Source organism: Quercus robur, chromosome 4 (assembly GCF_932294415.1).
Source record: "Quercus robur chromosome 4, dhQueRobu3.1, whole genome shotgun sequence".
NCBI lineage: Eukaryota > Viridiplantae > Streptophyta > Magnoliopsida > Fagales > Fagaceae > Quercus > Quercus robur.
The window spans coordinates 73,253,306-73,270,360 of NC_065537.1; the positions used below are offsets into that span (position 1 = coordinate 73,253,306).

Sequence of the window (17,055 nt, forward strand, 5' to 3'; positions counted from 1 at the left end):
AGTACTCTATCAATCTATATTGATTTTATCTTCCTATTCTCTCTATTTTTCACTAAAATTTTATAAACAAAAATCTTCAAGAACTAAATACTCTACATTTCAAAACAGATGAGTAAATCCTAGTCCATTTTCTAGTAACTTATCATTGCATACTCGATGAGTAGAAGCAAAGAGCAACCCGTATCAAACATACACTAGCATCTGAAGATTCTGAACAACATACGCAAGTATAGGCAATGATTTCTCTGAACTAACAAATTGGGATCCAACAAAATACTGCAGATTTGATAATTTTCTTCCAAATCTAAACCAAAGTTTGACCCCATCTGATCTCATTCCTACTATACTCGGAAAGGCAAAACAAACCGTCAACAAGCTTAGACCTAGTAAAAAAAAAAAAAGCAAATGCGAACATGAGCAAGGATCCTTTTCATCGAAAAAGAAAACGGGTGAAACCGAATTGGATTATCAAAATTTCAGTAAAATCTATTTTGTGATTGATATTGACTGGACTAAAATATTATTTTTATCTTTAATATTTGCATGAATTTTATTTTTTGTCTCTAAATTCAAAAAAAAAAAAATCTTTATTTTTAAACTATTGAAAATGTTTCATTTTCCATTCTTAAACTTTAAAATATATCATTTTCCCCCCTAAAATATTGACACAAGTTTTTCTTTACATCACTAATTTTATCCCTAAATTTTTGAAGAAAAAATAAAAAACTCTTCACAATGTTTAAGGACAAAAAAACTAACTTTCAGTATAAGTTCCAAACGAAAAACCCATAGTTTGTAGAGTGAATAATTTTTTTTATTTTTTAAAATTTAATAATTACAATGAGAGAGAAGATATTTGACCCCTAAATTTATTAATTAGAAACTTCAAAAAATACTAACTACAAGCTCTTGGCAATTATTTTTAAGTTAGTACATAGACACGAAACAACAAATGTGGGCCTCACCCTCAAAAAAAAAAAAAAAAAAAAAAACAAATGTGGGCCTGGTTATTAAGAGCTACTTAACACCCTAAAATAATTTATTTATTGCATAATTACATAACCTCTATTTCATTTTTATTTTCTATTAAGAAATACTAAAAAGTTCAAGAGCTCCTATTAATAATTGGGTAATAAATCGTATCAAGGAAAACAGTCTCTGAGGAAGTTTGCCATGTTAGTAGTTGGGCTGCGCTCTATAATAAATTGTGTTAATTGTGTTAACACTTATGCAATTGATCCAAGTTGCTTTGGGAAGAGGGAGGGAAAAAAAGGGTACTTTTGAACCATTCTGGGCCACACATTGATATAAACCAGCCATAGAGCAAACAAGATGAAGAGCTCAACCACAAGGAAATCCTATCAAATTAACAAAATACGATGAATCTATAGCTCAACTAAAGGAAATTCTTCAAATATTTGAATGATTTCATAGACTAAAAATAATAATGAGTTATTGACCAAGGACTACAAAAAGAAAAGAAAAAAGAACAGAGACAAAATGAGAGGAATAACACTGACACAAATTCTCTAAGAGAGGATCGCGTTCTTCTGGGATAGATGGCAGCAGTTGCAATGAAAAAAAAAAAAATCTGATGCAAAAAATGGTCTACTGAGGAGTTTGGCCATGAGGTGGCGGACCTGGTGGTGGAGGTGGATGCAGACCAGCTTGATTCCCAGACTGTAATAAGCAAGAGTAGAACACATTAGTTTCAGCCAGACTATTTTACAAATTGCACACAAGCCCAATCTCGGTGAGGTCTTGAAATAGGACCCCCGACTTCACAACATTGAGTTATACATTTACTACCTATAAATTTTGGCAAAGAATGCCACCCCCCATCGTCAATGATGACCAACAAACCAATGTTAAAAAACAAATCCCCCCACTCCCACTTATTGCAAGTAAAATAATAATAATAATTAAAAGAAGAAGTAAACATGATTCAGATCAGGCAATCTAAAATGCTATAAACGTCATAACAAATCACTATAGCTGACGGTAGTGATTAGTATATTGGTAAGATCTGAACTACAAACCTAAACAAAGTCAACCCCACCCTTTTCCACTTAGAGCCAAGGTTTTCCTTTTTCTTCGGAGGCATTGGAGATATTTTTACACACACACTCTTAACGTAGGAAACCTTTCTAAAGAAGAGCTTTTTGGACTCGCCTCTAACCAATAAAACTTATAGGCAATTGATTCTACCCGCCAAAACTAGTTGCTGGATAATCTAGGGGCCTTCACCTAACAGGCCAAGCCATAAAAGTAGGGAAGGGCAGAATGTGATAGTCATAACACTGAAGTCAAAGCCAGGGGTTATTTCATGTCAAAATGCTATTGAAAGATCCTTCCTAAGGCAAAAAGTTGTAAACAGGCAAGGACCCTGAGATAGTTTTTTCATGTATGATTAAATCTACCCCCTTTACACTTATCCAATTGAAAATTTTATAGCCATGTGCTCACCACTATTAACCTTCCATTATACACAGTATTCTCTCTTCTTTTTTTCTTTTTATAACTGATAATAAGTACTCTTGGTTCCAATTTCCGATCCAAGTCCCATAAAAATCAAGGCCATATAGAAACAATGATAACTTTGCTGGGCCAAATAACAAGAATGTTGAAGCATATCACTTTTTGAAAAAAAAAAAAAAAAAAGAGTTTTAGCTAGGGATTCTTGAACAAGAACAGCCACCAAAAGCAAGAAAATTTTATAATGCTAAAAACTTTGTCCATAACTCCTACAATAAGTGATTAACTCCTACAAATAGCAGTTCACAAAAACAAACCTCTCTATCTTACCTGATAGGGATTATACCCTTGCATCATTGACATTTGTCCAGCTTGTGGCCGGTTAAATGTCCCACCCTGAGGATACATTTGGGGCCCACTTGCATTTGATGGTGCCTGCATATTTGGCAAGCCATTCGGAAAACCTCCAACTGGAGGTACTCCACTTGTAGACAAGGGTCCGGAGTGCATAGGGTTCATGCCCATGAAATGGCCCTGTGGCAATGGAGGAACTATCTGATTCATTGTACCTTGCATTCCCTGAAGTGAGATTATTTTTTTCAGTACCAATAAAAGAATTTTTCAAACGTGAGAAAGAGGAATGCTCAATAAGCAACACCCCTGAAACTAGCAATGATGAATGATTTTCTGAATATTATGTGAAATAAAAAGTCACAAGGGTAGCTTGCAAGTATAAATTACAGAGAATCATGTTGATGATTGATGACAGTACAAATCCATAGAGAAAACTTTTTGAAAGTATAACCTTCTTCAAAAAGCTTACATGCCACATCAAATTATAAAATGATTTTGATGTTGTCACACACAAGCATGCCAGTAAAAAACCAATGCCATAGCACATAGTATCACCCATCCACAGAAAGAAGAGACATCGTAAGAGAGTTGGGGAGGGTGAACTGTTGCAGATTAAGCCTTATAACCATTACTGTTAAAAAGAAATGGTCCACTTTGAATCCTCCATTTCACAAATTGTTTAATTTGAGGGGTACACCTTTGTGTGGTGAGGGGTGGGAGTGGGGGAGAACTGAAATGGTTTGAATACGATAATTTTGCCAATACACACCGAAATACACACATCTTATTCACATTCAGCTGTGAATAAAACAAATGCAAAAAAAAATGAAGTTTCTAAAGGACACCCAGCAGCACCTAGTAATTACGAAGCAGCAAATGCAGACCAACCAATAATCTTCTTTTTTTAAGTGAGAGCACGCATTTGCATGTGAAGCGTTGCTCACAAGCAGATCAAACTGACTGCCACACTGGAAATACACGCACAGAAATTCACATTCAGCTACGAATAAAACAAATGCAAAAAATGGAGTTTCTAAAGGTGGCCCCGCTTAAGGTACTTCAAGGCTTGCACTAAGCCTGGAGAATAAAATGTCCTAGTAATTACTAAGCAGCACATGCAGACCAACAAACAATCTTCTTTTTTTAAGCGAGCGCACACATTTGTGTGTGAAGCCATGCTCGCAAGCAGATCACACTGACTGCCACATTGGAAACCTGAGTTTCAAAAGGTTAAACAAAAAGTAAAACTGCACACTAATCATACCACTGGAGGCATTGACAATGGATGCGAGGCAGGTCCTGATGAAGGCATGGACATCGATCCTGGCATTGAAGATGGGATTGATGAAGGCATACCAAGTGGGGACATTTGGGGTGGAGGGCGAGGTAAATGGGGATGCGGAAGCAACGGTAAATGAGATGGAGGCTGTAGTTGTCCCATATTTGGAGGGGGCATAGGCAAAGGAGCCATTTGTTGTGGGAGTGGCTGGTGTTGTTGGTGGTGGTGTTGTTGCTGGATCTGTGGATTTTGTTGATATGCTTGCTGTTGATTGGAAGCAAGAAGAGAGGGATGTGGACCAGGAGGGAGAGGAGGAGCCCCTAATGGCATTGAAAGTGGAAGAGGCTGCTTTTGCTCTCCCTGAGCTGATGCATCAAGAGGAATTTGTAATGGCATCGCAACTCCAACACCAGGAATGGTTCCTTCATTTCGAGTCAACCCAGGAGGAAATGGTCCTGGAGTCGCTGGCCCTTCAGGTACTGGGAAATTACCAGTCATGCGACCACCAATAACAGGGTTTTGCTCACCATAACCTGATACAGATGAAAATACTAAGATAATGAGACATGTTATCCATTTCTACCTCAATTCTGAATTTTCATAAAATTTTTACAGTTCTACTCAGGAATGTATATAGCATACTTTCCCATAAATTCACAAACACCTTAACTATACACCAAATTGAATTGGAAGTGGAAAAAAGAAGAAATAAATTTTCCATTTTAAGTCATGACAATACTTGAGGAAAGTTTTTACTTTCCATTGGACCGTACAGTCCAACAAGTCAAATTTGGAATATTGAGACTGATAAACACCCAATAACAGAAGATCAAAGGGTCAGCTCTCTAGGTGGGTGGGGAAGGGAGTTACAACCTTGGGCCTGACCCATGCTAAATTTATCACGAGCAGTGTCTCCTGGCCTATTTCTGCACCAGAACTTTGTTGTATGATCATTGCTACCACTGCAGAAGAAACCACACAAGTTTGATAAACAGCTGCAACTTGACGATGTATGCACCAATATAAAACTAAAACACAAATATGAAAAAACCTACAGATAGTTAATTAAAATAGAAAAAACATGAGGCCTTCAATAGAGCTCCTCTCGATTTATACTCTACCAAAGGCTGCCTTTATTGGCATTACTTTTTTTGATGACCAGGAAACCCTGGACCCCACTTATTGGGGCCAGTGTAAACCTAGATACAAACACAGGTATCAGGCAAGTCCAGGACTCAAACACAAGACCTTAAGGGATAACACCACAATTACAGTTAAGACCATTTTTGATAAATATGATAAATTTTTTTTTTTTTTTTTAAAAAAACCACAAACTTCTTTATATACTTATTGCAAAAACAAAAATCACAAACTATTTTTTTCCTCTAGGTAAAGACTCACACACCAAAGGAGATTTGAAGTCCCACCTTTGCCAACAACCCAATACTTACGAGGGTGGAGTTGCCATTTAACCCAAAGGCTGTCAGCTATTATTAATAAGGTATTGCAAAAAACCCAAAAAACCATCTAGCTCGACATTTGTTCTGTTAATTTATATCCTTCACCATAGCCAGCAAACTCATGGCCAGAAAAATAATTTAGGACAGGCCCCAGCCAATAAGGCATTGTCATATAATTTTCTACTCAACTTTTTTTTTGATAGATAACTAAAAATTTTATTAATAAACAAAAAAAAAAAAAAAACCAACCCAAGTACATTGGGAATGTACTTTGGGAGGCGAAAATCAAAAACCCAAGTTACAATAATCAAGTAAAAGAGGAAGAGAAAAACAAGAAAAATGCAACAGAGCCACACTCCAACCAAGGAGAGTGTGTAAGAAAAAAGACTTAATCTCTAGCAAGGATCGTTCACATCCCTCAAAACAGTGAGCATTTCTTTCCCTCCAAATACACCACATCAAGCAGTGTGGCACAAGTCTCCACAAATCTATATTGCGATGCCGCCCAAATTTACCTTGCCAAGATTCAAACAACTCAATAACCTTAAGAAGAAAGCAATATATCAATTTGATCAGGCCTCTAAAATCTTTGGCCATATTATATTCTTTTTTGAAGCACTAATTTACTACAAGTTATTTTCCTTGGATAACCATGGTTAAATTTTTTTCAATATTTGTGTGTTCTCTAAGTTTCTTCCCTACCCCCCCACCCCCCCAATAAAGGATAAAAAAGTAATTATGTCTATTTATAAGTATCATAGAATTCACTCTAAATGAATTTAACATCACACATTCTAATAATATGGTCGACTATCAGGAAAGACAGCAAAACAAGGCCACTGTAAAAGATTATTCATAACTCTAAACATATAAATAAGGACTGCCAAAATGATCATAAACAAGAAGATTGAGTTCACCTGCAGAGAAGATATCCAATAGGATGCCATGCAAGGTCCCACACAGCATTATCATGTGCATTGGGAATTTCTACCTGGGGAGTTTCATGCCTGTGCAACAGAAACAGTCATTACCTTCACTTTTTTCTATTTCTTTTTTGGTTTTTTATATGTAAGTTTTTGACCCAAAGGGGAGAGGAAAGAAAGGGAAGAGGGACGCACGCGCGCGCGCGCGTGGGGGGGGGGGGGTGGTGGGTGGGGTGGGTGGGGGGGTGTGGGGGAGTGATTCAAACTAGTGACCTCTGCGTCATGAGGATCAAAGCAGTAATAAGACACAAATTTCCAGCAGGAATATACACAGAGCATTAAGCATGTAAATAGAACCCAAAGAAACCCAAATAGAAAACTAAGAGTATTAAGAGGACTGGTAGGTGTCATCACTCATCTATTTTGGTCATACAAAAAGGGGAGCAAATGCATTAAGTTTGGCTGCCTTCCCTCCCACAATGAATATCACAAGTTTTTCCAGTATGTTTGCTATATAAATTGGCATTGCAAGAAGTGACATGAAATTTGTAGGAAGGGAAGATAGCATACTTTTAATGAGAGTGATCCTTCTCACCTCAAGATCTTAACACCTATTTTATATTCACCACATTCTGTCATAATCAATACACAATAGTTGATCAAGTCTCCCTTATGCAGATCCCTTATTTTATAATATTTTTTTAATCCAATTTCTATTATTCTCAACTATCAAATGTACCCTAATTCTCTCTCCTCTTTTCCCTCATTAGTAGAGAAATACACCTATTTGAATTCTATAAGACCTCTATGCAAAGGATCTTACTTTATGAACATGTAAAATATTTGCCAATAATAAAGGAAAATAAACCAGCGATAGAGGGGTGTGTGCTCAGACGCCTCCTAAATCTTACATTCTAAGATTGAAAAGACAATGAGACCATGTAACACAATTTAAGAATCCTCTCCTAGCCCACTTCCCCCAACAACCCCCCCCCCCCCCACCAAAAAAAAAAGAACTCCTCTTCCCTTACCCTGCATAACAACAATATTCTTCACTCCCTGTGCACTAGGATGTTCCTTTTTTATCAATATATCTTATTACTTATAAAAAAAAAACAATCTGATTCATCAGAATGAACTTCTGTTAGCATATAGAGAGTAATTTCATTGCAAACTTCTCACTAAATTCATCTAAATCCTCATTCAATTTTATAACATTACTAAACAAATCCAAAATAGGTGAATAGCAATAGGTTTCCTCCCTTAATATGGATTCTTTCTTGTAAAATATGTTCAATGCACTGTACAGGAAGGAAAAATGGAAGAATACAAGAGGTAAAACATGAAGTCATTACACACATTTTTAAAAACCCTAAGGAACAATAAATTCTATGCAACCAGTAAAGGAAACTGTCCTGAATTAAAAAATACTTTACCCAACAAGCCAATGGAAAATGGACCCGTCAAAACTCCCACTAACAAAGTATTCCTCGTGGAATGGGTGCCAAGCCAAAGCTGACAATTGAAAACAAAAATGCAACATAAGTATCAATGTCTCAAAAATTACATTTATTTTTTTGGGGGGGGGGGGGGGGGGGGGGTGGGGGAAGGGTGTGCGGAAATTAATGTCATGCAAATTACACAAGAAATGCATTAGCATATTAAACAAGTGAGTTGTTAGTGATGTTGGTCAAAACTTGCTCGTCAATAGCTTTGCCACTAATACAGAAGCATGACAACCCTAACTTTAGTCTACAACTAAATAAGACCTCAAACTTCAGCAGAATGGTTAATGTGCAGTGCCAAAATTGTGAAGAGCTGTTTTTTCTTTGTGAATAAGACTTACACACACAGCTGTTAATTTGACAAAAAAAATCATGAAATATTTCTCAACGTATGCATATAAAGGTAATAGCAACAGATTAGCATGCATGTAACCCCTCCCCCCCCCCCCCCCAACCCACTCATGGTCCAGTATCAGACTATCAAAACACATGGGCCCAGTGCAAATTAAGTAACTTGCAAATTACTGAACAAAACCACTCCTATCTTCAATTTTTAGCAGCCAAAGCAAGTTAAATGCATCTTTTCAGCAAATTTATATGCAATTTTCAAGTAAATAGTCCACCCACACTAACTTAGCCACAAAGAATGAGTTGCTAAAAATAAATGGCATGCAACTAGAAACTGCAACATTTTTTATAAGTGATGCTAATTTCTCATGTGAAACAAACCACTTTTGAGGTTATATTATACCCTATGAAGCACTGATATGGCTATGGGATATAAATATAATGCAACCTGGATAATACGTTAATTCTTATAGATGTAGAATCTGATCCAATCACTTATATTTGCCATGATTATGTCTAGTACTTCACTCAACCAAGATTCAGATTCCAAGCTTGACAATAAAAATACCCAGCCCCCACCAAGATCATTTCAGCAATAACCTCAATCTTATGAATTTTTTTTGGATTAATATATAGCATAAGTTCCTTTTAGGGTATAGTATTTAGTTTAAATAGTTAAAGTTTTCAAAACCTATTATTATGCTCTCCATACCACCCTTTAAAAATTAAAATGCGTGTTTGTTCCCTGTTTAGGGAAGAATTTTTAAGTTAATTCTTTTTTATGTTATGTTATCATGTAGTCACAAGACGACGAAATAAAGACTATCCTTTGTAGACTCCACATTAGTGTCCTGACAGACTTTAAGATATGTACAAGATGCACATCCAAAGATTTAAGAAACCAGATAGAAAACAAACAGCAATAATGATAATAAGGATTAGATACATCTTTTTTTTTATAAGTACGGATTAGACACATCTTATTATACAATGATTGAGGGCAGGTTTTAAGCATGTCCTTATAGTTAGGGTTTAAGAAAATTTTCTTCCCTAAATTTTCTAATTGTAGTAATTAAATCCAATCAAGGACTAAAATTAACAAATTTCAAGGCTCTATGAGAGACCCTGTTAATTTAAAGTAGGTAACATGACAATATCAGGAATCCTACCAGCCTACCTTTAACCACCACCATTGATGAGCATCAAGTATTACTGAGCAATAGTAGCTTTCAGCATTGACAAATGGTTCTCACTTGGAATGGGTTTACTGCTTTCATAATCACATTACCGGTAATTCATTAAAAAGCCCTTTGAAGAGCCACATTTGGAATAGGTTAACTATGTTTTCAGCATTAAATACCTAGATTCCTTAAATTATTATCAACAACACCAACACAGACTACAGAGTTTTTTAATGCATTTGAGGCATATGATATTTAGAAACCCACATCACTATATGCAAATCATGATATGATGCCTAAGTTAGAACGGGAAAGTCCCATATAATTAAGGCACAAAAAGAGACGCTAGAATGCAATAACAGCAGAATAAACAATGCAGGCAATGCAAAAACCTCATAATTTTCGATCACAAGTATATGGCTTTATTCCATATATTTACACATGCTCACATCAATTTGCAACATTGTCAAATGCTTTAGTAAAATTAAATAATAAATATAGCATTTTTCCACAATTCTTTTCACGCAAGGATTTGTATTAACAGAAGGCTGTCACTTACCAGTCACATCTTTCCTATGCCCACGGAAAGATTCAAGCTCCTTCATAGCCCTAATGTCATAGAGCTACAAATGTAGGTGCAATAACATCATTATGAGAGAGAGAGAGAGAGGAAAAGTGGTTAAAAAGGATAGTTATAAAAAATAAAAATAAAAAAGTAATAAACAATATAGGCCCTATCAACTTGACTGACAGTTTTAAAGTGAGAAACATGTTATCTACCTTGATGATTTGATCCTTTGAAGCAGTTAGCACCCAGTTTCCATTTTCGTTCCATTTGACACAAAGAACCATGTTTTTGTGGCCATGGCTGCAAACAAAATGTGTGAGTCCTCATAAGAATTCAACTAATTAACTATACTAAGGGCTTAACAATGAAAATATTGTACTGACAATGAACAAAGCTCTCTCCCCGATTTGGCGTCCCAGAGTTTCACAAGGTTGTCTTTACCACCTACATAACAACCAGTCAAGCAGTGATAAATTTGCTATTACAACCTACATGAAGATTTTAACAAAGTTCACAACAGAGCTGTAGTAAACACCTGAAACTAGCAGAGATTTTGTAGGGTGCCAGTCAACGCTCTTCACATCCCAACCATGGCCTGCCTGAGTTCAAATCCCACATAGAATATTCTTAGGTTACTTCATGCACATCAAACAGATATATAAGAATAAGGAACATAGTAAAGGAAGATATTTTACATGCAAGCAAGAATAAATTTATCACATTGTTCAGCTAAAGAATAAGAGGAACAATCTGTTGGAAGAATATGCAAACAACCAATCCCACCAAATGGGAAACTACATATGTGTGAAGCAAGGTACTAACAGACATATATTCCCCAAAAAAAAAAAAAAAAAAAATCAATTAGAAAAAAAATATATATTTTTAAGTATAAAATTATACTCCTACATAAGAACCAAGTTTCATTTATCAAAAAAAAAAGGCTTTATTTATTTCATTGATGTATAGAATGTTTTACACAAAACAATATACAAAGAAACTTAAAAAAAAAGAAGCATTAGACGCCTTTTTACACATCATATATGTTCATCTCAAGCAAACAAAGGCTTGCTCTGTGCCATTGCATATCTTCAGTAGGAGATGAAATCAGACATAACTGCAAATCTGGAAATCAGTAAAATGGGATGGAGAGTGCGGTATTTGGTTCAAAACCCAGTGGGTGCATGTGTAACTTTAATGAAAATATAAATATTTTTCATTCATTTGAGTCTTCAAAGCACATTACCGGACAATGAACGCTCTTCTTGGCACCGCGCAAAATCCCAAACTTTAACAGTTGTGTCATCTGAGCAGGAGCAAAACTTCAGGTCTGTCCTACAAAAGCTGTTCAAATAGTCATATATGATATACCTCATGGAGAATACTCATCTAGAAAATATAATACATAAGGTTAGCTACCTTAAGTCCCGGACAGATTCTTTATGAGCAGATTTATTAGCCTTAACGTTATTCATGTTGTTCTGCCAATACCTAGGAACGTCCACCAAAAATCCAATACATTTGTAAATTTGAATGAATTCAAGTTTTCATCCAACAAAATTCAAATAAATTTTTTTTTTTTTTAAATTGTGGCTGAACAGCACTGCAAATTCTCTTAAGAAATATATTTACTTTATTGCGCCCCCATCATCACCAGAAACCATCCAGTTGTCATTATGACTCCACACCATTGACCTGATTGCTTGATCATGGGCCTACAGAGTAGAAATTCCAAAAGCCATCAACATGGCTTCTATTTGATGGCAAAAAAAAGGAGAAAATGTAACTTTATATAATTATGTACCTGAAGAATCATTTCAAAATTAAATGACTGTCCATTCCAGAGAGTGAATTCCCCACTTTGAGAGCCTGTGATTAGTCGCCTACCTGTAGGAGTCCACTTCGAAAGAAGAAAAAGAACACACATCAGAATGACAGCAATCTAGTGATACAAGAAGACAAAAATTATCCATACAATGTTTGGTCAGCACTCAGCAACCAAAAAGTAAAATTAAAGTAGCTAATATGTCAGCATCAAACTATGAATTAGGACATATCATCTAACTGGCCTCATTCAAAATAACTCCATAATAGTCGCATAAGATTTATGGATGATGTCAAGACTTCCCATTTGCTTATATTTCCGTATTTTAACATCTATAGGTCACATTAATTTTACCATTAGCCAAAAATAACACTAGTTTGGGGCAGTAGATCGTAGGACATTTTAGTATAAAACCTTTTTTTTACATAAGCATGTTAATATAAGGAACTCATGACTTCATAAGTCTGCCAACAGACATAAGGAGAATCTACCAATCATCCCTTGGGGGCCCGCTTCAAATCCTGGGATGATCATCTTATTGTCAATAAATTTACTTCCAGGATTCCCCAGTGAACCAAAGTAAGGGGAGGCATTATAATCATACAGTGCACATCCAATTGGCAATTTGGGACCATTTTTCTTGCATCAAAATTGCTTGAAAACACATTATGTTGATCTTTCTTTCTTTACTTTTTTATTGTATTGAATACATTGTGTATTTTCAAACTAAGAGTGACCTTATACTATACTAAGTCTATAATCCCTTCTAGCTTACCCTAGAACACAGTCAAAGCCATGCCCAAGCTACCAAGTGCAAGCCATATTAACAGTACTTTACCTCCATGTCATTTGTAATTACAATGTTTGCATGTTTATAAAACCTTTCAACAAGTTGGTGTATCCATGTTACAAGCATAGGCTCACAAATGTGTTGTTAGTTGTTACACAGATTAAAAGCATCCAACAGCTAATATGCTTATTTTATAAAGACAAATCACTCCAAACTCCAAATAGAAATACATCAACACTCATTAATGAGCAAAGATAGAATTCAAAAAGAGAAAAGAAACACATAGAGATGAAAACAAACAGTTAAGAAAAATTATTTACTAAAGTATATAATTTGGTGAAATTGAGTTTCGTCCTAACTTACCAAAACCCGATTAATCGAACAACGGTTTTTGTTCAAAGATGTATGTACAAATTTTGCAGCAAAGCTTGTAGATGGATTATCTGAATATGCAACTGTTGGCAACATCTGCACCAAGGATTAACACAAGATAAAATTTTAATATTTTAACTATTGTCAGTGAACATACACCAAGTTCAGAATAATGATAATTCCACCATCATGCTTAAGTCAACCAGGTTTTTTTCAAATTACAACAAAATATATATAGTGTGGATCAAATGGCATGTTACTGACATCAATCGCTGCAGCTGGGGTAGGTTGCAATGCTGTCCTGTCCCTTGAATCTCGCTGCCACATACGAATCTGCAGTGATGTTGATATAAAATAAGTTACTCAACCCCCTGTAGGGAATCATAAAAAAAATAAGACAATTTATACCAACATCCCCCAAAGGGAATCAGAGTCTGAAAATGAAAATAGGTACTAGTCATACAACAATAAAAACAAAGCCTCAGTCCCAAAACTTTTGATATCAGTTATGAATCATCAACAAACTAATCAAGGTCAACCACATGTTCCTTCTCCGTCATTCTATCACATCTTTAATTAATATATCATCTTTTACTACTACTAACAATGTTATTTTAGGTCTTTCTCTCCATCATTTCATTCTCTCAACTTGAATCAAATGACTCGTTCTCACTGGTATATTAATTGCTCTCTTTTGCACATGACTAGGCATTTCAATTGACTCTCCTCATCTTTTCATTGATAGAAGTCACCCCATCTTCAATTGACTTCATCTTGTATTTTCACTTATCCATCTTAACACTCTCATTTCAGGTACACTCATTTTACCAACATGTTACTTTCTAATAGCCCAACATTCAGTATGATCCATCAAAAAGCAAACTATTAACTCCCATGCAATAGCAAAGCAAGTACTGCAAAAACAGAATACACTAGGAAGTGGAAATCTATTGAACAAGGAAATACTTCACATTGATTATCAAAATAAACCATCTAAAAGATAACCAAAAGGTGTGTTGATATGTGAAGTCAAATAGGTAGTGTGGACTGCTGATTGGCTTAGTTATATCAGTTGGCAGTTACTTATTCCATGATTTTACTCATACTATAATAGATGACTCCTTAGCTCAGAATCAGATCCTTAAGAAAAATCCAGCCAAATCCACAAGATGCTACAAGAAAAAAAAAATTAAGGAAAAAAATAAAAATTATGCTTTGACACCATTCAAATATGATCTAAACAACACACAATAGATTTGCTCAATAAAAGAAAAAAACAAAAAGGCAGTGAGAAGGCAGTGACAGTGAGGAAAAGGTAGTTTCTTAAATTCAACTAATCCCTCAAAATTTCAACATTAGTTTCTTCATCCATCTGTTGCAGGACATAACAAAATCATATAATATGGAGGAAGAGAAGGGCCACACTTGGTTTAGAAAGGGTATATTAAGAAAACCCAGAGGAAAGAAGAGAAAGAATCCAACAGAACACTTGCATCATGGGATTTCAACAAAATCCATATGACAGATTTTGGGAAAATTTCATTTCAGATAACAATTGATGCCCATACCAACTAAGACATCCCATTAATGATAAAGACGACACAAGTGTCAACAGAAGAATTCATACAAAACATAAAAATTTCAACAACAAAAATATGCCACGTATAGCTGAGGTGTGACAAGAACTTCAGATATAACCCAAAAATATGTGGATGATTTTCCATGACAAACATTACCTGCATATATCGCACAACGGTGCTAGTATAATCAACTGCCCTCCTCTGGGTAAGCTTCCTCATTCGTTTTGCAGCAAAACTATCGCCATGTGCTGCAACAACCATGTGTTACTCATTAAAAACAAAATAAAGAAAAGGAACAATCATTATGGTCCAGACCATCAACCTTTTGTAACAAAATTCTATCAATATTCTCGATATGAGACAAAACAATCATAATTTTACACCTTAGCCTCAATTTAAAGGTCCAAAACTGTAATGCTAATAAACTTGAGGCTTTCCAACATGGTAGGATCTTGCTAAGCATTTCCTCATACCTTGAGACTCATAAAATACTTTTTATAAATATACGTTTATTTGACAGAGGGGATAGTTTCAATACAATGAAATGTGCCAGAACTGGTATTAAAGATTAATATCTGAAGTTCAACAAATCTTAAAGATCTAAAAAGTATAAGGAAGGATACTCAGTCTTTTTTCTTTTTTTTTTCTTTTTTTTTTTTCTTTTTTGATAAGTAATGGAAGGATACTCAGTCATCTAATCATACAAACTACAAATACCTCAATAAAAGACCGTTTAATAACACCGGGAGCATTCAAAACCTTCAAAAATCCTACTATTCCTCACTTTCCCTAACCTCCATAATACACAGTACACACATAGGAACAGCCTTCCAGATTCTTGAACATCTGAATCAAAGTCCTCAACGTAACCAAGATGCACCAAAGAATGAAAACACATGACCAAATACCCTTGCCACTAAACTAAAACAATGAAGTAAGAGATGCTCAATCGATCGACTCCCCCACAGCTTTTGCACATACAACACGAATAAGACTCCCCACAACTAAAGCATTCTTATCCACACACAAGGTGTAAAGGTCAAGGAAGCGGTGTTTATTATAAAGACTTTCACACCATAGGTCATGAAAAAATCAAACTCATAAGCTATCCCCAATATATAAAAGAATTCAACAAGTCAACCCGTAATCTTTCCCCGTTGATTTTTTTTTTTTTTTTCCTTATAAAACTTACCTCTTCTTTTCAATTTCTTTCTCATTGACTTAAATTTAATATTCAAACTTTAATCGACAACAAGCTCCTCAGAAAGCAAATGCAACTCGCCTCATATCCTCGATACATAAAAAGACATCATTGCATCATACTTTCATAAATCATAACCTATTTTCAAACCTCAACCCATCAAAACAACCATCTTTTAACATTCAATCTCCCCTATAACCAAAAAAAAAAAAATCCCTAAAAATAAACCATATCCAATTTCTTAAATTGAAACGCCAAAATTAAAGGTTACCCATAACTTGAAATTTAGTACATTTCCCTCAATTTAGAACCATACGTCAAAAAAAAAAACCATAAATTTGGGTTATTGCTAATTTCTTTAGTAATGAAAGCAAAAGGAGAGCAAAGAAAGAAAGAGAAACCCATTACCGTCGTACGGCGGAGGAGGGCCGGAGGGGTGGTGGTACTCTGGATTGAGTGTACTGGAAGAAGCGGAAGGCTGCCTCATCATCTGCGGCGGCGGTGGCGGTGGGCCTCTGTGAAAGTCTCCGCCTTGCTGCTGTTGCTGTTGTTGTTGCGGATTGTACTGTTGGTGCTGGTGCTGGTGCTGTTGAGGATCACCGTACATCATCTTTGCGATGAGGTAGGTATTACTGGAATTGAATTGAAATGCGAAGGACCAAATTGAGAGAGAGAGAGAGGAAAATGTAGAACTAGGATGGGATAGAAAAACCCTAAACCCCCAAATTGAGAGAGAGAGAGTGAAGAAGCGGGAAAGAGAGAGTGGGAAGAGAAGACTGTGTGTGCCTGTGTGAATGTGCACGTGGCTTTTAAGAACTTGCGCGTGACCCTAAACTTTTTCTTTAAACGGCTTTTATTGTCTTTAGATTTTAGTTACATTTTGACTGACCTACGACAGGAGGGCTCACCATTTTTTGCGCTCCAAAAGTATAATGAAATTGTTTTTTTTTTAATAAGACTCTAACATGAATGTGAGAAGAAAAAATATCATTCATCGTATTGAATTACTTTTATGTACAATAGAAAAAGAGTAAAACTAGTACCGCAACTACTTTCACAACTTTGTTACAACTTGTCCACGTGATAATTTGGGAATAGTGGAATTATAGGCCCCCTTTTTTTCACTACTTACGACTCGTCATGTAGACAAGTTTTGGCCAAAATTGTGGAATTTGTTGTGGTTGTAAACATACTCAT

General features: G+C 35.5%; 1 protein-coding gene across 1 annotated transcript; it reads right to left on the reverse strand.

Moving 5' to 3' along the window:
* Nucleotides 1-1,366: 1,366 nt before the first annotated feature.
* Nucleotides 1,367-16,646, reverse strand: LOC126723635 (flowering time control protein FY). The gene is made up of 18 exons (XM_050427226.1): nt 16,267-16,646; nt 14,814-14,905; nt 13,342-13,410; nt 13,069-13,173; nt 11,895-11,990; nt 11,723-11,805; nt 11,510-11,581; nt 11,337-11,434; nt 10,629-10,688; nt 10,477-10,537; nt 10,306-10,393; nt 10,085-10,148; nt 7,928-8,006; nt 6,486-6,575; nt 4,982-5,070; nt 4,094-4,641; nt 2,806-3,054; nt 1,367-1,680 (listed from the first exon to the last, which is right to left on the reverse strand). Exons 1-18 carry the CDS (start codon nt 16,466-16,468, stop codon nt 1,609-1,611), a joined length of 2,217 nt encoding a protein of 738 aa, XP_050283183.1. The 5' UTR covers nt 16,469-16,646; the 3' UTR covers nt 1,367-1,608.
* Between the last annotated feature and the right edge of the window lie 409 nt (nt 16,647-17,055).

Coding starts and splice junctions, on each gene's coding strand:
- LOC126723635 (XM_050427226.1), bottom strand. CDS start 16,468: ATGATGTACGGTGATCCTCAACAGCACCAGCACCAGCACCAACAGTAC. Junction 11,806..11,894: donor ATTTTGAAATGATTCTTCAG/GTACATAATTAT, acceptor TCTACTCTGTAG/GCCCATGATCAAGCAATCAG. Junction 8,007..10,084: donor GCATAGGAAAGATGTGACTG/GTAAGTGACAGC, acceptor TTCAATTGTCAG/CTTTGGCTTGGCACCCATTC.